The 26,815-nt window shown below is 48.1% G+C and overlaps 2 protein-coding genes across 2 annotated transcripts; one reads left to right on the top strand and one right to left on the bottom strand.

The window, feature by feature from the left end:
* Window positions 1–18: 18 nt before the first annotated feature.
* On the top strand, window positions 19–1,654 carry LOC105695111 (rRNA methyltransferase 2, mitochondrial). Its single transcript, XM_012416409.2, has 2 exons — window positions 19–297; window positions 379–1,654. Exons 1-2 carry the CDS (start codon window positions 210–212, stop codon window positions 1,029–1,031), a joined length of 741 nt encoding a protein of 246 aa, XP_012271832.1. The 5' UTR covers window positions 19–209; the 3' UTR covers window positions 1,032–1,654.
* LOC105695109 lies at window positions 1,315–24,825 on the bottom strand. The gene is made up of 2 exons (XM_012416407.1): window positions 24,020–24,825; window positions 1,315–6,490 (listed from the first exon to the last, which is right to left on the bottom strand). The coding sequence occupies exon 2, from the start codon at window positions 6,398–6,400 to the stop codon at window positions 3,956–3,958; it is 2,445 nt and encodes an 814-aa protein (XP_012271830.1). The 5' UTR covers window positions 6,401–6,490; window positions 24,020–24,825; the 3' UTR covers window positions 1,315–3,955.
* Between the last annotated feature and the right edge of the window lie 1,990 nt (window positions 24,826–26,815).

Consider the following 26,815-nt stretch of genomic DNA (forward strand, 5'->3'; position numbering starts at 1 on the left):
GGTTCACGTGACCCAAGATGGCGGTCGACACGATCACGTGGTGCAACCAGATGCAACATGATACCGATCTTCCTGTCAAAATATTAATTATTTATATCAACTAGTTTATATTAACTCCTCGTCTGCAATTTTGACGGTACAGTTTTGAAAATACTGAGTGAAAAGGAGATAAGGACTCTGAATAGACTGTAATTATATATTATAAACAAATGGGCGTATTGCACGAAACTCTGATAAATGTGAGGTTAATGCACACTTGCAGTGTGCTGTTGAGAAGGAATTTAAAAACTGTAAAAGGTAAACTGGAATTTTTGCTTGAGTGTGAATTAATGGGTGGGTTTACTTATCTTATTTCTCTGGAATTTTCTGTTTTCTTAGGTAAATCACACAGTTCGCAGCTATGGCTGGAGAGACAAATGCGTGATCCCTATGTGGAGCTCGCAAAGCAAGAGAACTATCGCTGTAGAAGTGCCTTTAAATTGTTGGAGGTTAATGAGAAGTTTCGCATTTTTACTCCGGGACAGGTTGTCGTGGACTGCGGAGCGGCGCCAGGTAGCTGGACGCAGGTAGCTGTAAAGTTAACCAATGCCGACGGTAAAGATCCCGATGTACCTATTGGAAGTGTTATAGCTATTGATAAACTCCCAATGCACCCGATCGAAGGAGCTCGCATCTTGGGGGGCTGCGATTTCATGGCCAAAGAATCCCAGGATAAGTTACATGCCGTGTTGGGCGATAAACCGGTCAATTTGGTATTGTCGGACATGGCACCGAACGCTACGGGAGTCAAAGAGCTCGACCACGATGGTATCACCAGCCTAGCATATGCGGCTTTAAAGTTTGCTCTAGAAATGTCACATCCAGATGCCACATTTTTGGTCAAACTGTGGGACGGTGGTCAGTCTCAGCAGCTGGAGAACGACATCTCCAGGTTCTACAACAATATCCGAGTGATTAGGCCCATGGCAACGAGAAGCGAATCGTCTGAGAAATTTATCTTAGCCCGGGGATTCAAGGGACTGAAAACCTAAGCTTCTATACCTAATTACGAGTACGTCAAGCTGTTTTGTAAATAAAATGTAGAAACAATACACTAATACACAGACTTTCATCGTCTTACCTGGAGGAAGTGATCGCCCAGTGAGAAAGATATCTGTGCCCAAGATTTCAGATTTATTTAATACTTCAAGTGTGACAATAGGTAATATAACACCATTTGGCAAGCCTCGGTGCAGTGTATCGATATCGAATCCATGCTTCTTCCGTGACAAAGGTATCGAATCTGGAAAGGGATTAAAATAAGAGGCACGATGCTTCGTCTATCAATATCGTTATATATATATATCTTCACGTAATTTCGTCGAATCACGACCGATCGAGCGATCATGCGAAACACAAACATACGCAATATACATCGACATGTTCAGCTATAAATAATACATAGGATTTAATACAGTTACAATTAATACAGATCGTCGTTACGGTGAGTGTTAACGTCATATCTCGCTCAATGCGTCCTATATACAATCCTCCGATAAAGTCATTATGTACACGAACGGGATATGTATACTATATTCATATGTATATACGTTATACACGGTGTAGACATTTAATACGAGACATACAATAGACAGTTACCGGCCGCTGTATCAAATATCGTTAAGTTAATAATTTACTCTCTTATGTACCGATACGTGGGGAAGTCACGTAAAAAAGTATCGAAACTGCGAAAGCGCCTGGCCAAAAGAATCCTGACATCGGAGAGCTCATTAAATGGAATAAATTTCTCCCACTAAAGAGAAACCCCGTTTCCCCTTGGAGGAAAAAAAAAAATTAATCATTTATCCAAGCTCTTAATTAATCCCTTCTCCAAAGAGAAATTAATATTCCTGTATATTTCTGCCTTTTTTTTTTTGCTTTTTCTTTCCTTCAATTTTCCTCCAAAGAGAAATGAACATTTTTCTCCATTTAATCAGCTCGTTTAAGAGATTTCTCGGATTCTATTGACCTCGCGATCAATTCCAACCGGAAACGAATCGGCATCGTTCGCGCCTTCGGATTAATTATTAATTAGTATCGTGATTACGCCATGTCCAATTGCAGACCATAATCGAAAGGACTTCGGCAATTCGAACTGCAATTGCGATTTCGATGCCGTTCATTTCCGGGGCTTCGTTAACTCCGACGATCGATCAATCCTCACTGATCGATCCCGAGTTATTCCATTTCCGGAGTCGAATTGTCGGAATTAAATGCAGGGAAGTGGTATATATGGACTCTGCTCTGTGATGCAACCATGAAGCCGGCAAAACTGAGAAATTAAACAAAGGGGCTATTTTGTTATTCCCCAGTACATAGAATTTGTAGACCAAATATTCCATATTCATAAATGCCTAAAAAACAGATGACAAATGGGCTCTCGTTATTTTTTTTTTTGTCTATCCCTTTTTTCTCACTTTCTACATAAAACAACTGCGCAGCACAAAACGACGTCCTAACGGCACGAAGGAAAAAAAAAACAGAAAAGATGGAAATAGCCCCTCTGGTAGCTCTCGCTCTTTTTTTTTTCTTCTTTTTTTTTTCGCTATCATGGCTTTACAGGGTCCATATATCGAAATCTATGGTACAGTTTACGGCTAAATCGGAGAGGCGGATCCTATGGTGTATTACGGCGTTACATTTACAATTACGCGACCGTTAACGACACTAATTAACCTCGCGATCAGTCTGTCCACGAATGGCGGGGGATACGGCCTCGGGGGTACAAAAAAGTGTCTCGGAATGAAGAGGACGCGGCGTTGGCCGCCATCTTGGAGAACGTCCTCCACATCATTCCCCGCGTCTTTCTTCCCAATTATATATCCTTTCCACGGATCCGCAAGATGTGCGGATATATAACATCGACACGACTACGAAGATAGGAGGATTGAAAGAGATCCAGGCAGATTTTCTCTCGGAATTGTTAGGCTTATGGGTTTCGTTTAATCCTACGTCCAGGGATTTTTCCACCTCGACGTTTCGCCTCGGCATTTCGAGCCGAAGAATTCGCGCGAGTTACAACGGTGTTTGCAATTTTCGCGGCCGATCCGCTGGCCGGAGACTGTTTGCAAAATAAACGTTGCGATAACGTTTTAGGAGCGCGGTTTCGCGCGCTGTTAAATGTCCAGGGAAAACAATTCTTGGCCCCCCTTCCTCGTACCTGAGAGAAATTGTTTACCGGCCGCTCGAGAGAGAGGAAAATCCGAGGATTTCTCCGAAGCCGGACCCGAAAATGGTGCCCCGAATCGCTTAACATCACATTGAAAAAAAAGAAAAATGTTCATTGAGGACCGAAGAAATATTTCTTTGAATAGTAACAATGCGGCCCACCGTTCCCTCCAAGAGAAAGACCTCTGGATCTCTAATAAAGTGCCCTTCGCTCTCAGAAACAGAGTCCTCTGTTCTCCAAGATGGCGGCGCGCCGTTTCCTAACTCACGTTGAGTACACCTTGCTTGGGAAGATCCCTTTTGGCCTGTTGACCTTGAGTTCGGTTTTGGCCATAATTTGGCATCGATTCCGCTGACCTCTACGAGAAGAAATCTCTGATCTCCGTAAAGTGTCTTTCGTTCTCAAACTGAGAGTCCTCCGTTCTCCAAGATGGCGGCGCGCCATTTTATAACTCCAGTTGAGGTACACCTTGCTTTGGAAGATTCCTCTTGGTCCGTTCACTTCGAGTTCGATTTTGGCCAGGATTTGGCATCACGAATAAGGTCTCCTCCGTTCTCAGAAAAGAGCCTTAAAGTCTCAAGCGACTCCTCCGTTCTCAAAAAGAGCGTCCTCTGTATTCCAAGATGGCGGCGGCGCGCCTTGGACGTTCCGTCGTCGAGAAACGACAAGAACAAGGTTCCACCCAAGAATAGTCCTTGTCGGGTTCCTCAGGAAGAAGCCGAAGAATATGACGGTCTCATCGAGTCTTTAACCAACGGTAGACCTCAATTTCGGCGCAAAGACCCTGTTGGCGTCCTGAGAGGACAATTCCCTAAAAAGAGAACTCCTCTGTTGGGAATTAGAAAACCTGTGCTCCAGCCGAGGCGCCGCCACCCCCTGAGGATATCCCTGAGGAAGGCTCGGGGAACCCGAAGGATATAAGCTAGGGTCCCTGACGAGAGGCATCCTGGTCCAGAACCTGAGGAGCATCGGCGCAGGAGTCTGTCTGCTCCTCTGCCCGGACTGACCGACAGGACTCAGGCTGGGTTGCTGAAGATCCTGCTGACGATCGGTCCTCCAACCTGGAGGAATCCACCAGGGTGGCTGTTTCTGATGCGGCGAGACGCTGCTCTTCGTGTTCGTCGAAGAGTGGGGGCCCTCTTCAGGGTAGGGCCCCCTGTCCTTGAAATCCTGGGCGTGGATGCTGTTCGCCTCGTCCCCGGGGAATCTTACGAATCCCGAGGACGAGGAGAACCGCTCGTACCCTGGGAACCTGACGAAATCCTGGCTAGGCTTGTAGTCGAAGCTGGAGGGTCTGAATCCAGGTCGGGAGGGCCTCTGAAAGGAGGAGGTAAACTGCTCCTCAGGGTCGAGGTACTCCGACCTGAAGGGAGGGTCCTTGAACTGAGGCAGAGCCACGGTTTCCCGGTTGAAGGACGCCTGCACGTCGATTAACGACTCGTCCTGACTCCCAGGTCGACGGAGACCCTGAAGGGGCGTCGAGGTCAAGGGTCGCCTTGAAGAGCTGGGGATCTGGGCCGAGGAGACCACTTCAGCATCTTCGGGATGTGGTCTTGTCTCCTTCGACCCTTCGAGACGCTCCGGGAAGATGGCCTCCAGGTCCGCGTCCACGTCATCGGGAACCCTCTCGGTGTACCTCGTCTCTCCAGGGTCGCTTCCTAGTCCCTTGGTAGATGAGGAAGGAGTCGGTCTCGTCCTCATATTCAGCAACGTCGTTTCCAGGACGAAGTCCTTCCGGACACTCACCTCGCTGGAGATCGTGCTTCCGGTTTCGAGGTCCTCTTCAAGGTCTACATAGGTGTGCTCCGTTAATGTAGAGTTCCTGGCCGGACCATTTCCCGGTGTCTTCAAGGTCGGGTCTTCCGCGACGTGCTTCCACTTCTCAAGATGAAGATCCACGCCACTCTCGGGGATGGTCATGCCAGCTTCCCCGTGCTTCAGGATCTCGTCTTCAACTTCCGTGGAGTCCTCTTCCGGGTGACCCGTAGACTCCACATAATCCAGGTCATCGGCCTCCTCTAAGGGAACTCTGTCCGTCTTCATCCTGTCCAGGTCTTCAGGGTCCTCCTCGACATCTGCTCCAAAGGTCGCGGGCAGAATCTCGAAATACGGCACAGTGACCTCGGTCACTTCCTTCCTATGACTCTCGGATACGTTCTCCACCTTCACCAGGATATGCCCTGAAGAGCTGTTCCCAACGGCTTCAAGATCTTCCTCGTAGACCGTGGAACTCGAAGAAGGCGTCCTCGTGGAAGAAGACATCTGAAACGCGGTGCTAAGTAAATCCGAAGAGGGGACATCTCGACTAACTTCCGGCGCCGCCTTCTTCAGCTTCTCTCCGACCTCTTCGGATACTTCCTTCGGGACTTCCGCGACCTTGTAATCGACGACGTCGGTGAACGTCATGTTCCCCTCGTCGAACTCGACGACCGGGACCAGCTGATCGGAGGCTGCGAATTCCGCGTCGACCTTGGACCCGTTCCCTGGAAAAAACGGCTCTTCAGGGTAACCCCTGGTACCGTTTCCGATTTTGTACACCCCGACCGTGTCCTTTCTGTTCTTGTCGTGGGACTCATTCGCAGGGACCACCACGGGAACTTCCATGGAGTCCTCTGCCTCCTGGTTGGCCTCCACCTTGCCACCCTGGGGATCGACGTTCCCCACCAAGGGGATGTTTAGCTGAAGAGGCCCTGAAGGACCTGCGACCGGTTTCCTCTCCCCTGAGGAGGACCCCACGTCCCGGTTTGCGTACATCGCGTTCAACCTCTGCAGCAGGAAGTCCAGGTGAGCTTCCTTGTTGATGTTGACGATCTTCACGCACCGGCCCATGGCGTCTGCGCGGTAGCCTTCCGCGCACGCCGGAAGCGCCGGGGCTATGAAGACGCTCTTCGGGGTTATTCTTCGGAGCAGAGATGCGGAATCCAGGCTGGAGTGGGCACCGGATTGGGCGTCCACGAGGAGCCAGGCTTGCCAGGCAAGTTCGCTGGGGGAACCCACGTCCTGGTCTGGAGATTTAGAACCCGAGGAGGACCTTGAAGAGGAGCCCGAAGAGGATCCCGAAGAAGACCCCGAAGAGGACTCCAGCGACGCTCTAGATCTCGCCGGCACGGCTCCCACCTGAGATACCGTCAATCCCAGGAGGAGCACGACTATCCCCCAGGTTGTGCCTCGATAGTGACTCCTTGAAGACATGGTCTTTGTGCTTTCCACCTCAGCTTCGGACCTGGCGAAAATCCCCGTTGCTGGTCAACTCCTCCACGTGGTGCGCAGCATCGGTTCCACCTGCAAAGAAAAATAGATTTCAATCCTTAGACCTGGTTTACATGGAGGCGTATCTATCCGCTCAATTAAACCGCAAACGCTGATGTGGTGTATCGTGAATACGCTGATATATGGTATATAGTGAATACGCTGATGTGGTATATAGTGAATACGCTGATACGGTACATAGTGAATACCCTGGTTTGCACTCTAATTATCGGCCCGGGGCAAACGCCATTGACTCTGTATACAGAAACGTGGACTCTGTTCTAATTCTCGGCTCGGTGGAGTGTTATCACCGAGGTCCATCGGGGACCCCGGGAAAACAGGTGAGGGATTTCTGTCCGCATCTCGCATGCATCGAAGTCCAATATTGGATCGCGTGATTTCCCATATCGGCGTATATCAACGACCCGGGGAAATATTTCGCCGGAGCGAAGCCTCGATAACTCGTTATCGATTCTACGAGGCCCTGCTCCCGATATTCGCACTCGCGCTCTCGAGGTTTCGCGAGGTTTTCCGCCTCGGCTGAGGGAGAGACCTCGCGGTGCTTCCCCGCCGCCATCTTGGCTCGGGCGCGACGCTGATTGGCCGATTCCGTTGGAGCGGCCCTCGCGATTGGCCGATTCCGTTGGAGCGGCCGGCCAGCTCCACCGGGAGAGACTTTGACATATAATCATTACTTACAGAAGAATATCAATTTATTTTATGCTCTACCATTGAATATTTATTAAACTAAAACAATTTCCAAGATTGACAACGACGATTTAACCGTCACACGAGTTGGGTAAAGTCTAAGAAGTTAAATTAAAAAAATTACCAAACGGCCCTGCGATTCCGTCCAATCTGCGGAATTCATTTTTCGCGCGTAAGCGACAAAAAAAGTTGCAGAATTTTCAATCTGGTGTCCTATTTAAATATATTAGATGTTTCTTATTATAAGAGGTGTTTGAAAAGGCCTTAACGTCTCGCAGGGCCATTATATATACGCCAGACTATTTTTCCTAATCCACCGGATTTATTATTCGCGCGTAATCGGGTTCTAGGAAATCCAATATGGCGTCCCATCCCGGCGATTGGAAAGTTCCGATTGTTATGAGAGGCGTTTTAGGAGGCCTTAACGTCTACCGGCGCCGTGTCCCCAGGTAAGGCGATTCGTGTTACATACACGAGGAGGGAATCCCGCGCCTCCGGCTTAATTTAATTCTCACCGAAATCCATCCGCGGAGGTTTACGGCGGTACTTAAGCGCCGTTCCCGTGAGATACGGCCGCGATTACCAGCGCGGGTATCCCTACCTCGTTCCGGATATTTATCGGCTGTTTATTTTTGCAGAAAACTGTCGGGCGTTACGAGCGCGGACACGCGCGCGGCCGCGTTTCCATGAGGGCTAACGAGCGTTCCGATTGGCCGAGGGCGCCGATTGGCCAGAAAATGGCGGCCGACCTCCCGCTGGCCGTCGCTACCTAGAGGTCGGCCGTAACGTTTCCATCCTCGACCTTTTTGCCGGGCCGCGGAAAAAGGGCCCCCTTTCATTGCGCCGGGAATTAAGAGGCATTATAAAGGCGAATTTACATAGTTGCCGCGCGGGGGCATTAAACGTCGCCCCCCTGGAAACGCGGCCCGAGGTAGACATAAACGCGGAATGCGATAAACGGGCCGTTTTCAATTAACGCGGCCCTTTTTCAGGGCCCAGGAAAACATCCTCGGGCGGGTTTTCACGACCGAACGACCGGCGACCGCCCGCTGATCGCCGTCGACGTTTCGAGACGCGCCATTACGCTTAAACCAGGTTTTCACGAGTTCGAGGAATCCCCCCGCGAGAATCGGCCCTCGTTAAAGCCGAGTTTACATGGTCGTATAAACGGGCCTGGAGATCGAGACTTTTCTCCAGACGAGGACGGAAAAGTTTTTCGAGAAATCTAGGAAGTAGACCCTCCCCGTGAAATCGGCCCTCGTTAAGGCGGATTTACATAGACACCGTGTAGGTCCCGAAGTTACCCGAAAACTCCGCCGGATTTCACCACCGGAGGGGAACGAAATTTTCAATCCTCCTCCCGTTTTCTAAAATCAGTCAGCTGCGTCATACCAAGGTTATGTTAACCTGCCTGACATAGAAAAACAACGTTTCGCGGGCGAACGCAACGAGAATAGGTTGCACGTAGAGATTCTTCCCTTAAAGAAACTTAAAGTCCCTTAAGAGGGGAATTTAGACCGAGGTGCACATAGTTCGCGGCGGTCCCGCCGGCGGCGCCAGCGTCGCATTCTGGTGGACCTTGAGAGATAAGGCGAAGCCAACGGCACACGCTCTCGTGGTCCCCGTTGGCGCCAAACTCCACTTTCGTTCCCGGCGTTCTTTCCATTGGAAAAAAAGAAGAAAGAAACCTCGACTGAGGAGGCTTGGACCTGTCTCCATCCTCTTCAAGGTCCGAAACACCTCGAGGAGTGGACAAGCCGTACAATCGCTTCCGTTTACACGCCATTATCGAGGGTAACTATCGGCTCGCTTCGAAAGTCGAACTCTGGCGTTTCAGGAGCGAGGCCGAGGCTTAGATACATTACATTATATATATTATAGATACATTATATTATATTATATTATATATACTGTCTATACAGGTATACATATATACCTAGACCTCCCACTCCAAGATTTTCAGTAAGCATAATGGCTTTAACTGTGTAGGTGTCATCGGGTCACGTGGTACATTCGTTTAACCCCTTCCACTGTAAAATGGTCTATATAAATATATGGTCTAAAAAATGATTGGGTCCTAGTGCCGTCGGGACACGTGGTCTATGTGGTATTCGAGTTTAACCCTTCCACTACTATGCGAGGTCTAGATATTTATGGTCTAAGGGCCGAGGCGGCTCTCTGCGGTCTCAGGACTAGACGGCGAGTGAGAAAGAGAGAGATGTATGTGTATACACGTAGGAGGGAGAAAGAGGGAGATAAAGTCGAGTGCACTCGGAAGGAAGGGACATCCGAGTGCATTCCACGGCGTTGTAATTGCAGCGTTTCTCGTTACAGGAGGCGCCGGTTATCCCACGTGTTCCTTTCCACCGTCTTTCTACGTCTCTCTCTATCTTTTTTTTTTCTTCCCTCATTTTCTCTCTCCCTGGTCGACTGCCAAGTGCTCCAGTTGTGGGACTCCCCGTTTCAGAGTGATTCCTTGCAGGGAAGTCTCCTCGCCCTCCCCTCAAGAGGAACAAAAGGGAATTAAGAAATGGAGGAAATGAAGAAATTGGTCGAAAGTGAGGGGGGAAGGAAAAGCCGAGGAAAATCTGGAAAATTTATGGATGTACCCCTTGATGATAGATGACTCCCTTTTTACGAGACGTGGGATGACGAGAGCGAGGAAACATGAGATGCGAGAGAGTCTGAGGAAAGGTATGAGGAAAATGCGGAAACTCCGAGGAAATATGTGAAAATATGGCAAATCGAATATAGGGAAAATCTCCAGGTGAGGATCGACGGATGAGACGAAATTCTAACGACTCCCTTCCTTCTCAAAACGTGGAAAAGGAAACGACGCAAGGAAATCGAAAAGAGAAAATGTGAGAAAATGTTAGAAAAATGTTAGGAAAATGTTAGGAAAACGTTGGAAAACGTGAGGAAATACGAGAAAATGTGGAAAATCTTGAGAGAGGACAAGCCGGCGAATGGGTCAAGGTTTCCAGCGCATTCTCCATGCTTCCCCCCTTTTTTCCACCTCCCTCCCCCCTCTTTCGCGGGTCCACAAAGAGAGCGTCGCGGCGCCAGCGATCTGTCTCTCTCTCTCTCTCTCTCTCTCTCTCTCTCTCTCTCTCTGTTTCTCCCTCTCTTTCTCGAGGACTCCAAAACACGTTTGCGACACGACTGGCCCCTCGCCAAGGAGGTTGGGGCGCCGGTAATAATCTGGCCGAAAGTTCGCCCGGGGGGCGCCGACCCCTCCCCACCCCCCCACAGGCACCTGTCCTGGAGAGTTGACAAACGAGCCTCGTCTTTTGGGCGAAACCCCTTGACGAAACTGCGTCCCGACGATTAAGAGGAGATTCTCCATGTATAATTCTTTTTTTTTTTCTCAATTTTTTTTTAGTTTTATACATTCCTATATTCTTGGGGGGAGGGGGGGGGGGAAATTAGAAGAGGAAGGTTATGGGGAAGATCGATCGTGGACATTAATGACCAGGTATGTCATCTCGCTCTAAACTGAGGGGGAAAAAAAAAGGCATTGAAGTATGGAATTTTTTTTTGAACGGTACGAAAAAAAAAGAAAAGAAGATATTTCGTTAATTCGAGATATAATTATGAATGACCAGGTATGTCATCTCGTTCTAAACTGAGGGGGAAAAAAAGGCATTGAAGTATGGAACTATTTATTTTGAACGGTACCAAAAAAAAAGGAAGATATTTCGTTAATTCGAGGAATAATTATTTCGATCGATTAATCTCGAATAAATTGGATACAACGTTTCCTCGTAATCGTGGGAATTTTCCGGTGATTCGAGTGAAACAATGATTTTCTTAAATTGTCGGAGTATTTCTTTTTGGCAACTTTCAAAGAAACGTTTCAATGGATCAATGATATTTTTTTTTTATAAGGGTGCGGGGGCGAGGTTTATCACAGATGAAGGCATGGGTGTATAGTGTGATCGGTTATAGACAAGAGTGGTGGATAATGAAGATAGGATAAATGGATTGGGAGGGGAGAGAAAGATAGGGGGAATTGTTCTTTGGGATTTCAAGGGGAGGGAATATATATCCCTTTCTTCGAGCGGCGACGCTCTTTATACGTTTTTTTATCTTTCCCCCCGTGATATCGCCTCTCTTTTTGGTCTCTCTCTTTTACTCTCATTATCTCTCTCTCTCTCTCTTTCTCTCCCGGTCTCCCAAAAGCGGCGCGACGGGATTCTAAATCGGGCCTGAGGCCGTTTATATTTAGCCGGGGATTTATTTTCCCCGGGAGATATGAACGGGCTTCTCCATTTTTCGGCCGAGCCTTTATCGCGCCTTTCGCCTCCCGACGAGTTCACGTTTTTTATCCCCCATTTTGCGCGAAGGAGGGACGAGAAGTCGGAGGAGGTGCCCCGACAAAAGTGTACAGGGTTAACGTGCCTTAAGGCGACACGAAAGTGTCATGTATACGCACCAAAAAGTCCAAATGCTTATTACACTTTTCTCCAAATTGGCTCTACCGAATCATTTGACACTTCATCACGAGATCATGAAGGCCCCAAAAAAGAGCGCGATGCTCGTGAAATTTCAATTTTCAGAAAAAAATTTTTTTTCTCTCTTGTTTATCCTGGACTAGAACGAAAATCAATTTTTTTTTAATGAAAAATCAAATTTCACGAACATAGCGCTCTTCACGGCTCTCATAATCTCGTGAAATTTCAAACGACTCGGTGCACTCAATTTGGATAAAAGTTTTATTAATATTTTGGATGTATATACATATACATAGAATGATCCTTTCGTACCAATGGGAATGGAATAAAAAATAAGGAAGCCAGAAATTCGTCGGAGCGATAGGGAAGGGACAAATTGTCCTTATCAGACGTCGGAAGTTAATGAGGGAAAATCGGAGTAAAACGCGAGTTTTCCACTTGTTCGCAGCTGCAGTTGGTTTAGCTCGGTCGGATTAATGTCAGTCGCGATCATAACTGGAATCGGCCGGGTAAGGGGGGAAGAAAAAGAAAATGCAGCTGCAATTTCTTAGACACGCTCTGATAGAGACGCCGACTCTGGCGCTGGCGATTCGCAATGGGTCTCTCGTTCTCTCCTTCGTTCCGTTTACCGCGAATGTCGGGAAGAAATTAAAAAGTACACATATCAAATATATATATTATATTTTTTTTTGAGACGTCCCGGCTCGATTCTCATTGTAAGAGCCGAAATATCGGCGAGCAATTGAGGTAACAGCATTTTTTAATTTTTTTTTTAGACGTTTTTCTGAGACTTGGAATTGCAAGAGCCAAGATGGCGAGGAGAAACTCGAGAGAAAGAGTACTTTGAAAATGTTTCGGGCTGATCTCGAGTGAGGAGAAATTTTGGAAGGTTAGGTAGCAGTTAATCTCGGAGGTCGACTTCGGGAAAGCTATTTGTACCGAGACATTTGGCGGCAAGATGTCGCAAAATTTTACGCCGGCCTTGACGGCGCCCTGACCTGCCCCAAGCGCGACCGCGCCATGCTGCAACGCCATAGAGCGTGGAAAGGTGTTCGGGAAAAATCGGGAAAAAATAGCCCAGTCTCAGAACCAGCCGGAAGACCTACCCCAAGTGCAACCACGACCTGCCTCAAGGACGAGAACCGCGAAAACCGCCTGGAAACCTCAAGGCAAAGTCCCAAGCAAAAGTGTATGGGAGAAATTCGGGAAAAAATTCGGAAAAAATTCAAAAAAATTCGGGAAAAAATCGGGAAAAATCGGGAAATCATTCCCGAGGGCTTTCCAGACGCCAAGCCAGGTAGATAACGGCTCGGCCCGAACGGCAAGCAATTATTTCGGAATTTTTCCCGAGACCTTCGCCGTCCCCGAGGAGAGGGGAAAGAAAAAATCGCGGGCGCTTACCGAGAATCGAGCGCCGCCTCGTTGCGCTTTTCCCACGTTCGGATGTCGACTTGCCGGAGGGGGGGAAAGGGTTACCCCCCTCGTCGTCACCGAGTTTCGCGAACGTGTCTCTTTCTCTGATTCATTTGCGACCGGAAGCGGCCTTTCGCCCTTTACGGGCGACTCGGGGCCCTCGTCACCGGGCTCGGTGCCAAGAGAGAGAAAGAAGATATACCGAAAGAGGGGGACGGAGGTAAAGTAGGAGGAGGAAGAACGAAGGAAATAAATAAAAGGGTACCCGGGAGGGAACAAAGTGCGCCCAGTGCACCGAGCGCGCAATCGTGACGACGATAGAAGCCACTTCCGGTTGGTGCATCTCCCATGCAACGACCGTGTTCTCCTCGACTTCCTCTCTCTCTCTTTCTATGGCCCCTATCTCCTTCCTGTTTCCCTCGACGCGAATCTGCTCCCCGGAACGCCATCCCCCTCGCTCTGATAAGAAAAAAGGAATTAATGCGCGCTGGAGAGAAAAAAAAAATGAAGAATGGATCCTTGTTAAGGAAAAGAAAAGAAATTAATGCGTGCGGGAAGAAAAGGGGGAAATAAAGAGAGAACACCGTTGCGCGAAGAAACGACACGTGGAATTGTATAAAATGAATATTGAATATTTTTCATTTCCGACGTTTTTTAATTTTTTTTTTCTTTCGAAGAAAAAAAAATTAAAAAAGCCTTCAGAAATTCCTAGACTCCACATTTCGTCCCTAGACTCCGCATTTCTTCGGAAAAATTGGCGAATCGCGAGAGAGAGAGAAGAGGAAAACTCCATCCTGAAGAGGAGGCGGTCTAATCTCTTATCAAGAGAAGACGTGCCGAATCGGCACCGGGAGGAGCTTTTTTAAGAGCCTCGTCAGGGTGTTCCAACCCTCGAGGGGTCGACCCACCCCACGTGGGAAGGCCTTATCACCCCCATCGTGAGATGGCCTTATCATCCCCATCGCGAGATCGCCTTATCAGAGATTCGAGGGGCCTCGCAGGGGGCAAAGACCGGAGGGAAGATTTCCCCCCTCTCGGGAGATTAATTCACGTTTCGTTATAATTAACAAGAGAGAGAAAGAGAGAAGAGGCTCGGGCGTAACGCGCTCCATTCATTCGCCCGCTGATAAGAGGGCCCAGTGGAGTGCCGTTATCACGGACGTGATAAACTCTCGGATTTCGGGGCCACCTTCCGTTCCTCTTTCGCCTCGGAAAAGTGGGGAAGATCTTGCGGAAAATTCTACGTCATTACGGGGAAAGGATCTCGGTTTAATCGGACGGTCGGGTGATAACGAGGCGTGATAAGCGGTCAAGATGGAGGCTGCTGGACCGAGAGACATCTCGGAATGCCGAGTGGAAAAAACTCCGACACCGTTCTCCCTTGCCTTTCCTTCTTGTCTTCTTCGTCATCTTGAAAACTCGGGAAAACGGATTTTGAGGTTAGGTCGACGCGTCTTCGTATATCTCGAGGTCGATAACAGGAAACGACAAATTTTTTTTTTTTTTTCCCACTTGGATGTCGCTAAGAATTTATATTACAAAACTCGATATTACCATTTAGTAAAGATAATCGTGTGGCAAGTAAAAACCAGAAATAAATTCCTATCGTTTCGACTTTTCATTCGATTATTTATCCGCATGATCTAGCGATGATAAAGTATAACAAAGCATTTCCACGTGAATCTTTAATTATCTACACGTACAGTTTAGCTGTATATTGATATACAATAATTAAAAACCATATATAATTTCCTGTTTCCCCTCGAATGATTAAACTCTTTGGCTACTAAGGCCCGACGTTTGGTCCAATATTGCCTGCACGGTCATACGAATTTCGCCCATATGTCGAAATGACTCCGTGTTCGAAGGATTAATCCGCGCCGTTTAACAGCGCGATAGCGCCTAAGAATATTACGGACAATGCAAAAAAGGAATTGTAACAACATTTCCTTTCAGTCGGTGAATACTGAGGAGTCTTTCATCGATCTTTGGGATATGATCGACGATAGATACGAGTGTTAACGAACCGGGGAAATAAGAAGGTCAGGAGGAAGGTTGTCACGCAGGAGGGGAATGGGAGAAGGTTTCGATCTAAAAGTAAACCACGGTTACGTCGCCTCCAGTCTGAGATCGATGGACCGGTCACGGATAATCGATCGATCGATCGGTCGGTCGCTCGTTCTCCAATACCCACGCCAAAGGAGGCTTTCGCACCTTCGAATCGACACCGGGATTTATATTCCATTTTTCGAGAGCAAGGCCTAATCGCTCACCCTCGCGAGCTACTCCAACCCCTCCCTATCGCCACCCCGCAATTAATAATCGAATCGATTGATAGTATAATTTTATTTTCCCGGTCCTTCAAGAGAAACAATTATTTACCCTCGCGAGCGGTCCCAACCCCTCATTATAATAAATTAAATCAATCATTAATATAATTGACACTGGAATATGTTTTTTTTCCTCAAATTTTCAAGAGTGTCATTTTTTACAAAATGATCGATAAATATTTTCTATTTTTAATACAAGCTTCACCGTCGTCAGAGGACAAGACGTTCGATGAAATCCAAAGTTAAGGAAAAAGAAGACCAATAATAATTAAAATTATCATAAAAATGCGACAAATGATATCTAAAAATTTGATTCTTTTTTTCATTTCCATACAGGCTTCACCGTCATGGAACGAGACATTCGATGAAATCCAAAGTTAAGGAAAAAGAAGACCAATAATAATTAAAATTATCATAAAAATGCGACAAATGATATCTAAAAATGCGATTCTTTTTTTAATTTCTTCTACCTCGCGAACGGATCCTACCCCTCGCTACACGTGGAACGGAAGCGAGAAGATTTGCGAGCATCGTTTAAATGGTTTATCTCTGGTTTGAGCGCGTCTTCTCCGCAGGGTCTTGGATATAAATAAATAAATGAATAAACCATCGGTGGCGATTTTCGGAAAAACAGTCCGCGTGGCGCGTCGCGCCCAACTGTCTGGAAAGAGGTTTGGCCCTTGGCCAGCTTCGCTAACCCCTAACCGGATATCTGGGAGAGCCGAGGACCTTTAAATAGACCATCTCCGTCGGAACGCACTCCGTCACCTCGTCCGCCCCCGAAAACAGACATTGCCGTCGACAATTAACCGAAAATAAGGGAGTTCGAGCCTCTAAAGTCAGTTTTTCCCGTCTAAAGAGGTGAAAAAGTAGGAAGAGCAACGAACGGAAGCACTTAGGGGTCGATCGACTCGAGTCCATCCCCTTTAAGCTGTTAAAGGGGATGATCGGCTCGCTCTATACCGAAAAGAACCGGGTTGGAATCACAAAGGCCTGGTTTCCGCGTCGAGGAAGCTCAAAAAGTGGGGAAAATAATTGACTAAGGTGCGTAGGAATCGAGCTACATCCCCTTTAAGCCCTTAAAGGGGATGATCGGGTTGCGAGCGGGAGATCGGTGATCCGCGATTTAAGAATTAAAGCGGATGTGCCGAGACGATCGGCACTCTCGAGCCTTTAAGACTTAAAGGGGATGTTTTAGATTTAAAGGGAATGTCCAAGATTTAACCCTTTCGCTACTAAAAGCGCCTAAAGGCGCCCGACGTTTGGTCCAATATTGCCTGCACGGTTAGACGAATTTCGCCCATATGTCGAAATGGCTCCGTGCTCAAAGATTTAAAGGGAACGTTCAAGATTTAAAAGGAACGTCCAAAATTTACAGTTAATGTCCAAGATTTAAAAGGAACGCCCAAGATTTAAAACCCTTTAGCTACTAAATGAGCCTAAACGCGCCCGACGTTTGGTCCAATATTGCCTGCCCGGTCAGACGAATTTCGCCCATATGTCGAGATGGCTCCGTGTTCAAAGGTTTAAAGGGACCGTCCAAGATTTAAAGGGAACTTCCCGCTAGCGCCTCGCTGCTCTTTTCTTCCACCTTCTCATTTTCCCTCTCGCTTTCCCGACGTCTCCTCTCCGATCAATCATCGATTACCGTTCCTCGCCGATCCGGAAGCGCCGCAAACTCGGCGTTAACGAGGAAACAATTGCGCAATCCGCGGATTTTCTCCCCGGCGGCGTCACGATCGGGACCGTTAATCATATTAACGGCGATCTCCCTCCTGAGATCGTTCCGGCCTTGAGGAGAGATCGCCATCTTGCCTATTGTCATCTCCTCGCGGATTGTCGATATTAATCTCTCCCCCGTAACAATCGACACAACAATCCCGATAATTGGGATCATTCGCTAGAACTCCAAAAGAAAGACCGTGGATTTTCCCTGGGATTCCGACTTTCCCGACGGTCCAGAAGGAAATGAAAATTTCGACCCTGAAGACCGTCGTCTCGAATGAGATCGACCTTTCAGCCTCTTCTCGTTCGACTTTCGACTTTTTCCCCCGAGGATTTCGAGGGGCCTGGTCGAACGAGATCACCCCGAGGAACTCGGCTCGAGGAGGGTCGATCGATCGATAATTGAATTAAGTCGATAATCGGTTCTAGCGATCGCGCGTCGACCCGCTCTTCCGACTAACTGGTTTACTCGTGACAAGTTGACCCGATTGTTAACCCGCTGGCGTTGCTCCTCTTTCGAGGGCAGTCTCCTTCCCTTCTAGTCCTCTCTTTCTCTCTCCTCTCCTCTTCCTTCTCTCTCTGGCGATTCCGTTGGGCCCGCCGGGGACCAATCGCCGGCCCTGCTCCTCTTGGGCGGGACAACGTCCTTGCCTGGTAACCGCGAGAACTTCTCCCGGGTCCTCTACGAAAAAATCCCCACCCTCCCCTTCTTCGGGAACAATTTCGCTAAGATCATCGAAAAATTGCACATCGTCCCTCCACCTCTCGGAAATTAATCGAGAGCGATACGAGCGGGAGAAGTATTTTTTTTTTTATTTTTCCCCGCCCGACGACCGGACGAAAAAAAATCCCCACCCTCTCCTTCTTCAGGAACAATTTCGCTAAGATCATCGAAAAACTGCACATCGTCCCTCCACCTCTCAGAAATTAATCGAGAGCGATACGAGCGGGAGAAGTATTTTTTTTTTAATTTTTCCCCACCCGCCGACGAAAAAATAATATTCACCCTTTTCTTCTAGACGAACAATTTTGATAAAATCATCAAATAATTGCACATCATCCGCTCGACGCTCAAAAATTTATAAAGCTCGTTATCAACAAGAAGAATAATTTTCTCTTCATTTCTCATCTTTCAAGAGCAACGTGGAAATTGTAGCTTGTGAGGGTGGAACAATAGAACTGTGAGAAAATGTCAGAAAAATTATGAAAAAGGGTTATATCTCATCCCGAAAAAATTGATAACGCTTGTCGGTGATAGTCAATTGTAGAACCCCCGGTTTTCGATTCTCGAGGGCACTCCAGAAGAGGGAAATATTCCCGCTCCGCATTTTCGGGATTTTTCCCAAGCTCTCCAGAGTCATCGAGAGGATGACCCTCGGAATGAACCAATTAGGTCTCGATAGGTTTTCGTCGAGTCGATCAGCACACATGGGCCGAACGGGTTGTGAAATAATGTCAGTGACCGACTGCCTAAGGCCAACATTGCCAGTCTCGACGAAGAAGAGGGACGTCGAGGTTCCTCGGGCCCCTCTTCAGGAACCTCTTCAAGACCCCCGATGGGAGGGAAGAAAAAATTAATAAAAAAAAGAACGCGCGACATAGAACGACTTTGCGGGCGGAAATGGAAAGATATGAAGGAAAGCGGAAAATGTCGAGGGGCGAGACATCGATTCGGTAAAATCGATCGATCACCTGGTGATCGAGACCGGAGAGGAAGATTCGACACTGACTCACCGAAGAAAATGAATAAAAAATAGAATTCAAGAAGGGGAACGACTTTGCGGACGGAAATGGAAAATGGGGAGGAAAACGGAGATGGAAAATGTCGAGGGGGCGAGGCATCGATTTGGCGAAATCGATTCCTTGATCGAAACCCGAGTGGAAGGTTCGGCACTGATCCACACAGACATTGGCCCACTTCGAAGGCGAAGTTTCACGAGGAGGCGATGCCTCGCATAAATCACGCACCCAAACAGCCGGCCTCGGATATCTGTCCATTTATGCCGTCGCTGGACATTGTCCAAGAGCGAAGGAGAAGAACAGAGAGAGGGAGAACGAGAGAAAAGGGACCGCCCGAGGAGAGCGAGCACCTGCCGCGAGGCGCGGTATCCGCGATATCCACGATATTCAAGGTTCTTCGAGATAATGGTACGCGATCCTGGAAAATGTCCCGAACAAAACTTGTAGAACACATTCCGACTGACGATTCTTGTTCGGACGGTTTTCTCGAATCTCGAGGCGTTCGTCCGGAATCCGCGCGGCAAGGTGACAGTGGAGGTAAGACCGTCGGAATTTCTGGATTTTTCTCGACAACGGTAAACGATCGCGAAAAACGTGTCCAACAAAACATGCTCAATCCATCTTAACTAACAACTTTTATTCCCAGCAGTTTCCCTGTAACTTGCTCGGTTCTTCGGGAAAATGTGCGAGAAGCTGGCGTCGCCGAGAAAATCGGTCAAAATTCCGAGAGCCGGCATATTGGAAGGGAATAAAGTTGAGTCCTTCTAGAGACAGGACAAAATCCCAAACTTGTATAATTCGAAGGAGTCCACTTCGGCCAGGCCTCGACGATGACTCGACTCAGGTCGGAATGACTCATTTACAAAGGGGCAGGTACAGTGGTATCTACAAAGCGAGTCCCGAGGGATAATCGACCGATTGGGCCCGAATACCTCTGAGCTCCTGGAAACCGCAAATTCGAGGCCTCCTTTATCCCTCGAAACTCCTGACTCAGGATTAAGAATGGCCTTCGAGAGTTCGACTAGCTCCGATTACCCGGAAACGATAATTAATCGGCGCTCGCCATTTCCGCGATCGATCAAAGATCGATCGCCATTCCGGACGGAGGTATAAAAGGAAACGACGTTTTAAAAATTCCCCACTTCCCTCGGGTCATTTTTCAACGTAATTAGAATTTTCTCCAACCATTTCCTTAATACCCTTGGCAATGAAAATGAAACCGAGAGGGTCAAGGAAATTATCCTTTCCCTCTCTATTAATATTTCTAGGGAATAAAAATAAGAGCAAAGAGAGGCATAAAAGTAAACCACGTTTAAAAAATTCTCCGCTTCTGACATACGAAATTAATCAAAAAGAAAAAAAAAATCCCGTACATACAAACATGTATTTCAATACACCCCGCAAAATCTGTCCCAGGAAATTTTCTTTAGAAATTGTTGAAATTTCTCTTCGAGGCGTCTTTACTTTTCTTTTTTCTTCTTTTTATTCCTAACGGGCTATTCGACATCTCCGAGGAATTTACGATCCTGAAGACGGATGAATCGCGATCCCCGGGGCCCTGAGAAGGGCCCCGATATAAAATGAACGGTTAGACACGGAAGAGAGAGAATAAAGAAATAAAAGAAAAGAAAAAAAAGAAAAAAAAAAGAGTGTGAGGTGTCCCGGGCGTTCCCGAAATTCCTTTGGCATTACAGGACAACCCACGTGACTCAGGGCGATCGGAATCCCCTTTAACCCCTTCCTCGACCCGATTCCCAGGACGAACCCGTTGATCCCGCAGGATACATGTATATTAAACGCCAATTTGACGGGTTCTCTTTTTTTTTCTTTTTTTTTAACACGAAACATCTATATGGGAATATGGCGACGGTAAAAAAGAGGCAGAGAGAGAGAGAGAAGGAATAGCCAATCCCGCCGGTCTCTTTCCTCTTCCCTGGCATCGGAATATCAAGGGAATCGAGTTTGCGAATTCCCTGCGTCCTCCTCTCCGAGATGACATTAATCTCGCGGTTCCATTCCGTTGGAGCCGGCCCAACGGAATTGGCCCGCCGATTGGCCGTTGGATCCAATCGGGAAAAGCGGCCGCCTCGCGGTCGCCGGAAGGATTGGAAAGGTCCGTTTTGCAATTTTCCAAATCCCCGGGTGTCCCGCCGTCTCTCTCTCTGCTCCTCTTCCTCTGTTCTCTCTTACCGAACTAATTGAAAACTCCCCTTTCGCGAGGTATTACCCGCCGGAGATCTTTTCCCCCGGCAAATCGTTTCCGCCCTCTCTTCCTTTTTCCTCCCGCTTTTTCCGCCGTTTTCCCTCGCCGAGGTAGGGAGGAAAACACGGTCTTCCAATTACTCCCCGTAATCGGAGAGAAAGGGGGAAAAAAAATGAGGGAGGAAAAAAAAAAAGGAAAAAGAAGGAACCACGGTCAAAATCGAAGAACCCCCTCTCGAAGGAAAACTCCTAAAACGTTATTATGAAAATCATTATTAATAAATTTCTTCTCTTCCCTGTTTTTCTTTCCGTCCCTTGATTTGGAGGAAAAGCAAACCTTCCAATTAATCTGGGAAATCGCGCGAGAGAGAAAAAAAAAAAATGCAGCTAAAATCCAGGAACCTCCCTCGAAGGTCCTCATTCAATTCGATAGAAATTTCTCCACTCTTTCTCCTCCTCCTCTATATTTCCCTCCGTCGCGTCAAAAGTGGGCCTTTTAGAGGGAATCGAGGGCGAGAGTTCTCCCGGTTATAGAATCGAGATCGATTCGATATTCCGTCCGAGTCACGTTAGAAAGTGTTGCGCTAGCCTCGGGCACGTACCTTCCTAGTTACGCACCTGAAAGACGGGCGCAACCTGCCCGATGCCTCTCTCCCTCTCTCTTTCTCCCGCTCCCTGCCCCCTGCCTCCCTCTTTCTCTATCCCGTTCCCGCCCGTTCCCACCCGTCGACACGTGGACGCGCAAACCGAGCGCAATGCGGCCTAGGTGCACCGAGAGACAACGAAAGTACCTAGGCGCCGAGCCGAAAGGATCATTATCGAATGCCGCAACTATCTACCGGAGTTTCCTCGACGAGATATAAAACACTGTTAGCGGGAAAAACTCTTACCACTAATGAGAAAAACGTTCGATTGGTTGGCGGACAATTGCCCCGTTAAAAGTGCACATCGGGCCTTGGTAGAACTTTTAAATACGCGTCACATGAATTTCTTACAATATATACATATATTTTTTTTACAAAGTGCACTGTAATTTAACCCTTTGGCTACTAGAAGCACCTAGAGGCGCCCGACGTTTGGTCCAATATCCCCTGCACGGTCAGAGGAATTTCGCCCTTATGTCGAAGTGGCCCCGTGTTAAGGGTTAAATCCATATCTACTCGAATGATTCGAGTTAATGTCACGTTAAGTTAAAGATACACTTCGAGTCCAATAAATCGTGTAAATCATACTGGTAAAATATTAAAATACGCGATGCATGAATTTCTTACATTTCTTTTTTTTTTTAACGAAGTGCCCTGTAAAAAAATACCAAACTCGACATGCAACTTTAATTATGGAAATTTAATTAGCTATCAGTCGTGTACGAATCGAATAAGTTATACCGGTTTAAAAAACGCGAGGGCACTAAATATTTCTCGAACAAATTCGAGCACGACTCGCGGCCATCGCTACCGTTCGCGCTAACGAACGGCGCGGAAAACTTTCTCGTTTAACGTTAAGGTGATTTATTTGTTTTTGCGATATTTCCGGGATACCCGGGAGAGGAGGTGTGCAGGTATTAATTTAGGGATGCAATTAGAGTGCTCCTAGGAGGTTGGAGAATGGCTCTCAGGCCGAGTTTCGTTGCCGGGGGTTCCGGCATTGGCAAGAGCGTGTCAAAACAAATTCTACGGAGGCCAGTGCTCTAACGGTACCCCGTGAAAACCACACGAACTCGTTCGTCTAGCTACTGGCAGGTTCGTCGTAACGCCGAGGAGTCACGTCTAAGGCACTCTACCGGAGAATCGAAATCGGCGTTAAACGCCAGTCGAAACAATGGCTGCGATCGTGAGAGAGAGAGAGAGAGAGAGAGAGTCCACTTGGAAATCGGGATCGATGTTAAACGCGAGCCTCTTCGACGATTTTTAACGAGAGGACTTGTTGGAAATTTCAGATCGAAATTGAAGGAAAATAACGGCGTTAAACGAAGATATCGTCGTTAAGCGAAAATATCGTCGTTATACGAAAATATCGTCGTTCAACGAAAATATCGAAGTTAAATTCGTCGTTATACAAAAATATCGTCGTTCAATGAAAATATCGTCGTTAAACGAAAATATCGTCGTTATACAAAAATATCGTCGTTCAATGAAAATATCGAAGTTAAATGAAAATATCGTCGTTATACAAAAATATCGTCGTTCAATGAAAATATCGTCGTTAAACGAAAATATCGTCGTTATACAAAAATATCGTCGTTCAACGAAAATATCGAAGTTAAATGAAAATATATCGTCGTTATACAAAAATATCGTCGTTATACAAAAATATCGTCGTTATACAAAAATATCGTCGTTCAATGAAAATATCGTCGTTCAACGAAAATATCGTCGTTAAATGAAAACATCGTCGTTATACAAAAATATCGTCGTTAAACGAAACTCCAAACGACGGCTTCGAACGTCACGTCAGACGGCAGTCCAAACAACAACTTCGATCGAGAGAGTTTACTGGGACATCGGGACAGTCGTTAAACGAAAGTCTTTTCGACGGCTTTCGATAAGACAATGTACAGCGGAATTCGGAACCGCCGTTAAACGACGACTCTTTCGACTTCGAGACTCGGACCGAGAATGACGAACGATCCCGTACCCAGGTTTAGAAACGCGAAATTCACCCGGGAATAAAAAGCCCGATCACTTTCAATGGGATTTAATTCCCAAACCGGCCGCCGTTCGGCGTATCAGCACGAAAATACGGCATAGACCGTGAAACCTAACCTCAAAGCCCGATCCTCCCACGTGAGCGCAAAGACAGAACCCGAGCACACCCTTTCCCCTGTTGGAATAACCATTACCAACCTAAAATTTCCAGATTGAGAAGCTCTAAGGGGGGCGGAGCCAAAGGGCCGGCGCGCAAGTTTGGCGCGCAGGTCTCCCCACCCCCGGCCGTCGAGGGCCAATAGGGACGAGCCGCGCCAGTGTCTCTCATTCAAGGGCTCGACTTACCTCGGTCTCGGCGTGCGGCGAAGCGTACGTCCCGCGGAGCTCCCGGGGGATGGCGGGGGAGGATACCCGGCGGTATCTGGAGGCCCCAGCCGGCCGCTCCCGCCTCCCGAGGAGAGGGGTCTCTCCTCGTTGCGAAACGCCGCCTCTATTTACAAATACTCTCGGCGGTCCGTCGGTAGAAATTCGAATCCCTCCCAGCTCATCGGCCAGGTCGAATGTTCACACTTCACTGCACTCCAGGGAACATCCCTCGGTAATCCCCGTCACTGTTATACCCAGAGCTCCCTTGTTCGCGCTCGCGAGCCGCTCGAGACCGTCACTAGCGCGCATCGGAGGCCGCTGCAAGCGGGAGCGAGAGAGAAAGAGAGCTCGCCAACGCCGCCCAGTCCTCGTTCCCGTTTCGCCCTTTAAATATGTAGCCCTTTAAAGAAGCCAGGTCGCCCGTAGGATCCCCCGGCCTATCCCGTGGGAGCGATCCGGGATCCCGGAAGGACCCCTCCCCCCAGAAGAGGTCCAGGTTCCCTCGGGATGGCCGCGCGTCCCGGTCGCTCTCCCGTATCCTATCCCGGCCTCCCTCGGGATCCGGCGTCCCGCGTCCTCCGGGACTCCACGAGACGGATCACGTTCCCCGCGTCCCGTGGGAACCCGTTGCCAGGACCCAGGCCTGGTTCACTCCCGACATCCTAGCGGGGGTCTCCCGCTTCCGGGACACCTTGACACCCCTTATCGGTCGGGAGGGCGGTTCTGCGTATTCCCGAAATCCCGGAGCCGAGGAGTCTCGAGGAACATCGTACCGCACGGTTCGGGCGTCGAGCGGCGACTGTCGTCTCCTCCGCCACGAGCTCGAGAGCGCCGCTCGCCTCCCCCCACCCCTGCCGAAGGAGGGCCCCCCTCCCCCACCCCCTAACCCCCACCCCCCTACTCGACGTTCCCGGGCGAACGGAACCCTCCCTCTTATTTATTTACTCGCCCACTCGCAGGATCGCCGATTTATTTCGCGATTTCCTAAAGTATTTATCTAGCGTATGCGATTTCAACTACCTCTCGGGTTAATTGAGGGACTCAATTTATTTAAATATGTTTTTGTAACGTTAACGAGGTTTCTTGCGGTTTATTTACTCGACAGCGATCAGCTGATCGATGCGGTCGATCGGAGCCCCGAATTATCTACTGAAATTAAATCCTGGTTAAATCGCTCGGTGGGAATTAATTCGGAAATAGCGGTCCTAACCTTCAATTATAAGAGGACGACACGTGGGCTCACATAGATATGTCTGCCCATTATGGTTTTTGGGCTTTTCATAATTTTGCAAATGCAATACGCTTTTTTTAATAAATTTTTTACGTCCCAGGCAGTAACCTATCCCTCCCTCCTATTAAGGATTAAATTTCCAGAAGGCGATGGATCCCAGGACACCCCGAAACTCCCTTATCACGGCCCTTATCGGTACCAGACCTGGAACTTCGACCATCCCTGGGATTCTGCACTCCTAGGCGAAATCCAGGATCCCTGGGTCCCAGGAGAGAGTCCCTGCCATCCTCTCTTATCGGCTTGTCCGCATGACATGACAAACTAATTGCCTTATCACCGAGCAGCCTCCTCTCTCTCTCTCTCTCCCCCTCTGGGTCGCGGAAAACATCCGAGTTCCCTTTCAACGCCACAGTGCAAACTCCGATTGTGGGTGCGCTTTTCAAGGGAGAGAGAAAACAGGAAAAGAGGAGAAAAGGAAAGGGGAAACAAAAGCTCCTCTGCGGAATCGAACCTGGGCTTCTGGAGAGAGAGATAGAGAGACTAGTCGCTCGTATCGATTCCGGCATCTCTGGTCTCTCTCTTTTTCTCTCGTCCTCTCTCTTTCTCCCCGTTTCTCTCTCGTGGTCCCCGAACGGGGCAGACGGCCATTTATTATTCTATTAAATTCGTAGCTTCCCATCGGGCTCCCCTGTCCTCTCTCGAGTCTTGATGCGATATTCATGCGCGTCCCGAGGGATCCGGGGGATCCGGGAACGCGGGGTCCGAGCTCTCTAAATTACGATTAACTCGCCGTGGACCGAGCAAACACCCTCTCCGATGATTCATTAGCCCCCCTATTGCGGCAAAGTTTTTTTTCGAAGAAATTTATTTTCCACCGGGAAGACGTCAACCCGTCGCCAGAAATCCCATCCCTGGGAAATTGGATCGGCTTGACTTGATTTGCAATTTTTAAACAATTTTTTTTTCGCGGTTTTAGGTCAGAGGTGAACATCTATTCAAATGATTCACTGGCCTTCTATTACACGACTTTCTTTTTTTAAGGATTTGTTTCTGAGCGCGAGGACATTAACTGTGGATTTAGCTTTGACCACGCATTATTTCGATGTTTTCGTTTTTAAATTCATAATTCGGTACTTTCGGCCCGTAAAATCGGATTTTTATGCAGACATCGCCACGTGTGAACTCGCGTTTACCCTGAAAAGACTAAGGAGCAATTTAGGGTGGAATATGCTCCCACCTGTTCCCATTTACTGGTAACGAGGCCTGAGTGCGGTTCCGCACGCGTGTAAGAGCAAAGGCTCGAAAAGGGCGGGCGCGGTCGGACCTCTCTCTCGCGCTCACGGTCCCGCGCCTCGCTCGGTCTCTCTCGCACTCACGGGGAACCCTCTACCCTTGTCGGTTAGATCTACCCCTTGTGAGTAAATTAGGCGATACGGATCCCGGACGGGCTTCGATTCGCCCTAATGGACGAGTTTTCAAACTTTCATGAGAAATACATGCCTGGATGCGATTCCATCCTCTTCGTCCCCGATGTTCTTCGGCGT

Source organism: Orussus abietinus, unplaced genomic scaffold, assembly GCF_000612105.2.
Source record: "Orussus abietinus isolate OABI.00-Male unplaced genomic scaffold, Oabi_2.0 scaffold82, whole genome shotgun sequence".
In the NCBI taxonomy this organism is placed as follows: domain Eukaryota; kingdom Metazoa; phylum Arthropoda; class Insecta; order Hymenoptera; family Orussidae; genus Orussus; species Orussus abietinus.

Bases quoted from the DNA above. Each gene is read 5' to 3' on its own strand.
- LOC105695111 (XM_012416409.2), top strand. From the start codon at position 210: ATGGGCGTATTGCACGAAACTCTGATAAATGTGAGGTTAATGCACACT. The intron at 298-378 runs GTAAACTGGAAT...CTGTTTTCTTAG, and splicing joins GAATTTAAAAACTGTAAAAG to GTAAATCACACAGTTCGCAG.
- LOC105695109 (XM_012416407.1), bottom strand. From the start codon at position 6,400: ATGTCTTCAAGGAGTCACTATCGAGGCACAACCTGGGGGATAGTCGTG.